At 41.3% G+C, this 9026-nt stretch overlaps 1 protein-coding gene across 1 annotated transcript; it reads right to left on the reverse strand.

Annotated features, from left to right (window-relative positions):
- Nucleotides 1-612: 612 nt before the first annotated feature.
- LOC308136384 (uncharacterized protein) lies at nt 613-6430 on the reverse strand (the record flags this gene model as incomplete). The annotated part of the gene is made up of 15 exons (XM_080504722.1): nt 613-1614; nt 2049-2069; nt 2164-2354; nt 2446-2524; nt 3118-3249; nt 3363-3563; nt 3638-3744; nt 3826-3916; nt 4103-4273; nt 4475-4585; nt 4670-4756; nt 4863-4955; nt 5056-5112; nt 6046-6260; nt 6355-6430. The coding sequence occupies 15 exons, from the start codon at nt 6428-6430 to the stop codon at nt 613-615; spliced, it is 2634 nt and encodes an 877-aa protein (XP_080360848.1).
- Between the last annotated feature and the right edge of the window lie 2596 nt (nt 6431-9026).

Below are 9026 nucleotides of genomic sequence, written 5' to 3' on the forward strand. Positions count from 1 at the left end.
TTTCTAACTTAAACCCTAAAAACATGTCACTCACTGTGCATGTGCCCATAACAACGGAATAACACGTGTTTTAAACTCAATAAATACTCTCAAATCCTTGAGTCAAATATTACCATTACTGAAAGAAAAACAACACTAAGAGCATATATAACACACACTGCAGCTAGCAAAAGCTAAATCTCGAAAGACTCCGACATGGATTCCCCGCATAACTTTTTTAAATAATAATTTTTAAAAATGACAAAAAGAAATAGTGTAAAACATTTATTCATTTATTAAAGCACAAATCATCAGGACTTTAAAAATCCCTGTATTACACAACATACATTTGTTGGAGTGTGCTTTTTTATTACTGCTTTGCAATACTGCCATCTAAATCAATTACGATGTGAATGGAGTGCCGTTATGCCTAATTATATTTATGACAAAAGTGTCCTTTTCTTTCTTTGTCTTTCATGTCCCAAAAGTTCCTTCACTACAGCAAAATTAGACTGTGGCTTTTCCTTCTTGCTTGATGCTGTGTCTTCTATCAAGTCTTCCTTCTTCACCTCTCCTGCCTCAGCCTCTGCAGTCTGCCACGTCACCCTCCGTGCCTGTAATATCATAGTGATATCACTTGCTAAATGTGATGAAAACAGGATTACAACGAGCCAACACTCTCAGCAACTCTTCCTCGTCTGGCTCTAACTCATCCTCGTCCTCACCCTCACTGTTCTTGTCTGCATCTTCATCTCCCAGAAACCCATCATCGTCCTCATCGCCCACCACACGGCCATCTTGGGTGTTTGCTGAGATTGATGAGAGTCTTCGGCCTTGAGATGGACTATCAGCGTCGGCTGTCCCTTCTGGTGCAACAGGCTCGTCTGTTTGGTCTAAAGAGGTTGAAGGCTGGTCCTCCGTGTTCAGAGTCGCTGATATTTGTTCTGGCGTCTCTGGGGGTGAGTCAGGGGGAGTTGTGTCTATATGTACCAACGTGGCTTTTAAAGGAGTGTGGTCCGAGGTGGGTGGTGGCGAGCTTGTCTGCCTGGGGAAGGGTGAGCTCAGTAAAGGTGAATATGGAGGTGTCTTGACACGAGGTTTGCGGAAGGGTTTATCAATTTCTGCTGAAGCAATTCGAGTAAGGCTGCATGGGACACTGCACTGAGAGGAGGGGCTGGTAACAGGGTCAACAAAGTCATCAGTGGTGGTGGCTTGCGAATTAGAACGGTCTAAAGATGGAGTTAAATTGGCATCGTGGTCTGCAGGACAAGGGGTTGTGTTCGGCTGTGTCTCACTTGGACTCGGGGTTGCATTAGATGATGAGCCATGGTTTTCTTTGACTGATGCAGCATCTTGAGCCGTATGTGTGGGGTTTACATCCACAGTTGCTGGGCTACAGGTGGGTGAACTTGAGGAACTTTTGGAAGCACTTGCATTGAAGATCACAGAACTGCACACAGTGTCAGTGGCAATGAGGCCTGTTTGGGTTGGAGTAGTTCCTATGCTGGTTGGGTGGTCTCGATGGGTGTAGGCATCTTGTTTTTCTGGGAAACTGAATGAAGGATTGCAAGTACCATATTCCTCCCTTGTGTAAGGTACCTCATCCATGTGGGGCATGGCACCTCCATGACTCCCCTGAGGAGCAATGAAAGAAAACCACTCTTGCATTACAGATCTGGGAAAAGTACATCACTCTGGTATAGTTTGACCGAGAGTCTGCCAGGTCTTACAAATATATATAATAAAAGGAAAGGTATCTTATTTAATGACAATTTGATGAATATATTTTACAGACACTGTACATGTTCAGATTTCTTAGCTGATTTCAAATATATTGTGGATCTCAGAAACAGGAGATTCATAAAACAAAAGAGTCCACAACAATGTCCAGTTCATGTGATGTCTGTTAATCTTTTGATTACAGCCAATGCTTGTCAGTGATGTGATTCATTTGGTATAGTTATTAGCATGTAAACAAATGATGGAAATTATCAGGATGTGAAAGGACAATAGTAGCCATACAGGACAATAATGAATCATCAGCAGTCATTAGAAAACAGAGAACTCACCAGTTGAAACCATCGTAGGCTCTGAGGGAGAAGATTAAAATAAATATTTAAAAAACTGAAATACCTAAAAAGGAGCGCATTAAAGCTATTATTGTCATATATTGTATGATCTTACCACATTGGGGTGTTTGCCCTGGGCTACACAGCCTCTCTCCAGTGGGTTCCTTTTAACTTTGTGCTTCCTTTTGAGCCACATTATTAACCACACAATGCATCCAATTATAGTCATAAACACCATGCTCAGAAAAAATGCTTTTCCCACAGTGCAGCCTGTCAGGCGTCCATCTCCCAAAGCACTATGAGGGACTGCAGGATAAAGAGACACATTTTTTACAGATTTCAGGTTCAGTCAGCTCATCCACAATCAATACGGTCTATAGATGGTGAACTTTCTTACTTAATTGCCCTTCGGATAACACCTCAACCACCACCGTAGCAAAGGTGGCATCACCCGACTCCTGGTCTACTGCCATTACCTGCAAAGTATCGTGATTTTTATAATCACAGTATAACTACGACACTGTGACAAAACACAAGGGGTATTGCAAAATCATTTTTATCAAAATAAACATAATCTTCTCCTTGACTATTTGGATATTCTAGTTGTATTTTAACCAGTCAGCTTAAAAGGACAAACATTAGAGCATAAAATCGAGTTGCTCTTTTTTCTTTTTTGTTCATAGTTCTTTCTTTGCACATTGCAGCCCATGTTACAGTTCCAGTTTGATAAAAATCCCTTAACATAAATACAACTATTCTTTTGTCACTTTTATGATCCAAGGTGCATTAGCATCCAATAGCTGACACTGGAAGACAGACTACACCCTGGACTTTCAACCACAAGACAAGAGACAGAGAGACAGATAATGAGCTACACCCACTTTCCCACCCATATGGCCAAATTGCTTCATTGGAATGTGAGAGAAGACAAAAAAATAAGCATCCAAACTCCTCGTATGATGTTGAAAATGTGAGGTGACAGTGCAACCACTGGTGTGCCATGTCACTCCATTTACACAGGCAGAGTAATCCATCCATCCATCAAGATTGTATTTTCCTAAAGGCTCACCTCGAGAACATGTTTCTGTTTTGGCTTGAGTTGACTTGGCCTGGCAATCAGGAGTCCTTCATGTGTGACTTGATATATGTCGGTGTGGTTGGACGTAGGACTGAAGGCAAAGCAGATCATTGGATTGAGGCCCTGTTCGTGTTTGGAGAAAACAGAGACAATAGGTAACACATTCAAATACATAATTGGGTAGATTATTTTTAACAGCCTGGTTGTGCTGTACTTGTGCATGTAAGACTACATACGTCGCTAAAGTCTTGGTCCTGCACATGTAAGACCAAAGCTTTGCTCCCATAGGTGTTGACCAGAGAGGCAGGGCTCTTTCCTGCAGTTACAAAGCCGTGATATTCAGGCACATCAAACTGTGGAGGAAATTGGTTCACTGCCAGGACTCGGACCACTGCTGTAGCAAGAGAATACTTCCTGGGGTCGTTGTCTTGGTATGCCTGAGAGAATGCAACACCAATAAGGATAACAGATAAAATACCTTTCACGCCAACTACTTCTATGTGGATCCTACCATGATTTGAAGATGCAGAGCTGGTGTTGTGAGCCTGTCTGTCACCCCCCGAGTCAGTCTCAGCTCCCCTGTACCTTTGTCCATCCTGAAATACCCTTCATCGTCTCCTAGCAGGAGCACAGCCACTATTACAGATGTACATATGTGAAAAAAAAAAGACATTCTTGATAATGACTTGTGTATTATACCTGAGAGAATGGCATAGCTGACTGGAGAACTAAGTCCTTTGTCTCCATCCACCGCATGAATGGGACCGGGAGAAAAGTCCAACACAATGTCCTGCAACATCATCACAAAGTTCAAATGATATCTTTGTGAAATCGTATAAAGTAGTACAGAGTAAAAATAAATGTATCATGTATTCATTATTTTTGGTTGTTTCACAAGATTTCATTAGCAAAAAATCAAGTTACAGACATAAATACTGTGGCATATTAGTACTATATGCACTGTTTTTTGACTGACCTCTTCCCCTTCTGTGACGTTGACTGTGTACATGGGGCTGGTGCAGATTCGATTGGTCTCATCCTCGAAAAGCAACATGCAGGGCTCAAAATATGGGTACTGGTCATCTCCATCTACGACAGTAATGGTGATGTTGATGCTGGTGTTGAAGTGCTCAGCAGTGTTCATTTCCTGAGGTAATGACAGGTCAAAAATATTGAATGAAAGATCTTAGAAAGTATGAGTTAGCCTCTTCAACGGTAACCATCATCAGTTAGTGAGATATTAACTTCCGTTTCCAGGGAAGGATCATGCAAAATATATATTTAAAAAAAGATGCATTTGTTTTAATATTGTGATATGAGACAATATAGGAGCCTGTAATGTGCATACCGAGGCATAGATGGTGACAGCAATCTGAGTTTTTGTCTCGTAATCCAAAGGTTTGGCCAGGATCACTTCTCCGCTGTTTGGTAGAACAACTTTGAAGTACTCTGCATCAGGCTAGAGAAGTCATGTAAACACATTAACAATAATGAAGGCGTTATTGGTTAATAAAGTTTACTTGAGTTGAATAGCAGAACTTACTGAGGCTGGGTCAATTAAGTAAATGATTTTATTATTGTCTGCATCTGTGGCTTGGAGAGTAAATATCACTGTATTCACTGGAGTCAGCTGGAAAGGACACAGAACCACAAGCAATTCAAATGGTCGCAGTAGGAGTTCAACATTCGATCTGTCTGTACACAGATTACTGCACGTGTCTCAGAAAGCTTCGTACCTCACTGACAGTGAGGGACTGGACAGTGTTTTCCGCAAACACAGGTGAATTATCATTCTCATTGATAATCTCCACCAGGATTCGGTACATACTCTAGAACAGCAAAAAAAAAAAAAAAAGCACATATGTAAGTGGGAATCTGGTATAGCTCACTTTAGGATTCTTGCAAATAGGATGAGGAGAAAAGATGTACCTGAAGTACGTCGTCCTCATGACACACTAACTGTGCCATCAGGACAGGACCTAAGGTCTAACAGAAAGAAAGGCAGAGAGAGCATAGACATAATAAAAGCACACAAAAACTTGATGTGATAAAATAGTGTGACACGGATAGTGCAATCACATGAAAGAGTCGTTATCTAAATCATGATAATCAAAACAATAGCTCTGTGAACAGGGTCCAAGATGTTTTCAAAAGACTTGGAAAACCAGATAAGACTTCATGACCCAATTGAACTCAATTTATGGTTCACAGCCATGAAATAAAGATGATTAACTATTCAACTTTAACCCACAACCTTTTAACGTTTTACAAATCAACTGCATGAGTGGAGCAAATGCTTTTAAAAGCCACAGTTTACAATGAAAAAGGAAAATACTGCCTCTTCTTTTTTTTGGCCCCATAAATAACATAAGATACCCAAATATTTTATTAAGCGTCCCTCGAATATAGCAATTGCTTTAGATGTGAACCAAAACTCTCTAAATGCAGGTTCTCAATCAGAATGTGTCAAACAAACTGTATCCTACTTTTTAATCCTCATTGTAAAAACCAATAAGTTCATTCCAGACTTGTACTAAATGTATTTTCCAAACTTCCTTTCAAGAACTGTTTGATGGAAGTAGATAGACTAGAAGCCCGGGGGAGAAACTGAGACACAGCTAATCTGGTTTGACCCTTTAACAGCTGCCATGATGTAAGACAGCTGGCAGGGAGGAGGATGACGGTAGGAGAGATTGTGTTTGGTCCAAGGAGGTTGTGAAGTTCAATCTCTGATTGCCTGTTCCAAATTTAGGAGCAGCCTTCCAACTGTGACCCCACACTTGTACAAACAGACACAACATAATCCCACTGCATGCATTACATTTAAAATCACTGGATCATTCCTCGTAATTATTCGTAACACGATTGCTATAAAATGCCGTGGTGACTTTTTGGGGGGAAAATTTCCGGAGTCATTACCTCTCGGTCAAGAATCTTGTCGGCTGACGTGTTCAGCCGGATGCTTCTTTCGTCCAAGAAGAACCAATCAGCATCCTTTCCTTCCAGGGTCCAGTGAACTCCTTCTATTGTTGTGTCAGTCATGAGCTCAGCAACAACTTCCCCTGAAAGACTATTCTCTTTAATAGATGCAAACACATCCTGGCCATCCAAACATCCAGCCCAGCCTGACATCCCTGTGTCAAATGCAAACACGTACAGAGAGGGTTAGAGATGAACTCATTCTGACATGAATCTTAACCTCTGGATGAATGACTGTGGTGGATGTACCAGAAACTTTGTGCAGACATAACAACACGAGCAGCGAGCATGCCAGAGCCCAGGGGTTGAGTTCAGAGAAGGCCATTCTGGAGTTTACATTCAGCGGTCAGGAAATACGTCTGAATGAAAAACAAAAGACAAAAAGAGAGACAGAAATGAGTGAATGTGTGAGATTTACTGAACATTACATTCCACGATGTAAATCTATTTTAAGAAATCTTATTTTTGTTGGGTTTTTCTCTTTTCTCTGTTAAAAGCACCTCCTGATGATTGTGTTGTATTTGGTGCTATAGAAATAAAGTTGAATTGAATTGAATTGAATTGAATTGAATTGAATTGAATTGAATTGAATTGAATTGTTTACAAGCATGCACTTTTTTTCAATCCCTTTCGAGTGGGTTTCAACAGTTTTTTTTGCCCAGAAGAGTGATAGTCTGCCATTCCCTTTCTCTACATTTTTCTCTGAGCTGATTCCCAGCTTTCTCTGCCCATACCTGCAGACAGGCTTTGTTATGACTGTACACTCACCTGTGAAGCTGTTGAAATGGATGACACTCACATACCTTCTGTGAATATGGTATATAATAATGACTATTACAGTAAACAAAAGTTGCATGATCATTCATGTAGTGTTTCTCTTTTGCTGAGAAATCTGACCCCATCTCTCATACCACAATAAAATGTATGATTGTGTGTTTATAATTTTCCAGGCCTTGGCTCAGATCCTACAGAAACATCTCTATAAGACAAATAACCACACGTAAGCAGACTGCTCCACTCTCAAGTGACCCCAGTCTATATTATCACCAGTGACAACTGACTGATCATCAACACTGAGTGCTATACTTCAGCTGACCGACCTGTTGCTGTCAAATCCTCTGCGGGTTGTCTGTCAGTCTCCATTTCCTCCTCACATGTGACAGACGAGGCATCTCTGATTCCCAAAACCCAGAAAAGCCACTGAACACCATTCAGAGAGAAAGGCCGATGCTGTCAGCTCCAAGCAAACACAACAGGAACCACACACACACACACACTCACACACTCACACACACACACACACACACACACACACACACACACAAACACGCTGGCAGGCACCCCCCACCACAAACTCCACATACATTAAAGAGCAGACAGCAGCTTATGGTTTGTGTCCGAGGATAAACGTCAGCTCAGAGGCTAAAGCCTGAAGGGCGGGGCGTACCTGGTCAGGACAAAGACTTGGATGAGATTAGAGGTGCCAAGAACCTCACAGTGAGGCTAGACACGGCGATCACAAGTGAATTTAGAAGATTTGTCTGGTGCAGACACTTGACCTTCATTGACAGGTTGTCGTGCAAATTCAAAAGTCAGAGTGAACCCAGTACAGCCTCGCCGTCTGCGCTGCACCATAAAGACTCACAAGAAATGCAATCTGTTTTTGTAAATAGGTCTTGAAAGCTTGGAAATCATTGGGGGACGTGTGTTGTTTATTTCAATGTTAGAGCCTGTTTAAAAGGGTCTGAGAATTTACTTTGTCCAGAAAGCTTGTGCCTATTGGATTTGCACAATTAGCAATGTGTGACACATAATGGGGCCTGACAAGGGATTACCTATCAAACCTCAGCTGCTTGTCTTCTAAAGATTAACCCACATCCTTTCACACACTTGTCCCAGCATGTAAAGGCACAGACACAAAGACGCAGGTAGAGTAAAGATAGACGTCTGCACATAACTTTAGGGCTTCTGTGATGAAAGCATATCGTCTGGCTCCATCAGCAATGTTTTGGGTTGCCTTGTGTGAGGTTTCTATTGTCGGAGGGGAAGGTTTTAGTGTCTAAAATATGCCCCAGGGGCCAACTGAGCAAAACACAAGACTGAACGCTGTGTCGGTGGTACACTGCAGGCAAGCATAATAGTCTAGGGTAAATGTCAGTAAACTGTCACTGTTATTTTGTCATAATAAGTCACAGTGAAAAATATGTAGTTATTCTCATCATGGGACTCAGGAAATAGGACATTCATATCTGCTGTGATTGAACATGGCCACTGGATGTCAGCAGAGATTTAGTGAAAAAGATGGGCAATGGCAGACAGACAACAATTGACTTTGACAAAGACATCTGTTTCTCCAGATAGAGAGTTTCTAGTAAGAGTATTACTTGAAATCAGAGTCAGGAAACTGAGCTGATATGATTAAGCCGTGTCGATCCCTGAAAAAATGTACATCCATCCATTAACAAAAAAAATTACTCAGTGTGTGATAGGCTTCCAATGTAATGTTACAAATAATCTGTTTGCAAAGAGCTCATAAATGCAGGAATGATTTACTAATTGTGCATATCATAAATTGATTGAGAAAATGTGATGTCATATCCAATTGACATTGTAGGAATTTCTTTTATTTACCAACAGTTTTGAACTGACCATCCCGGCTCAGCAGTGCTTTCCCTCCAGAGAGCTTTTGTGTATGTTGGGAAGCATATCCAGAGCCAAAAGAGGAAGTCCTGTGGGGAAAACTCTTAATTGGGATTATTACAGCCTAGCTGACATGAGTCATGGCCAAGGTTTAGTTTGGTATGTGGCCAGAGGGTGGGAAGATCTTTAAGATCATCCTTGGATGTTTAGCATGGCTCTGCTTGTGATGGATAAGATGTTGTTTTTGTTTTGTTTTTTGCAACTCCCTCTGCTCCATGGAA

This window comes from Blennius ocellaris, assembly GCF_963422515.1.
Source record: "Blennius ocellaris genome assembly, chromosome: 11".
NCBI classification, from domain to species: domain Eukaryota; kingdom Metazoa; phylum Chordata; class Actinopteri; order Blenniiformes; family Blenniidae; genus Blennius; species Blennius ocellaris.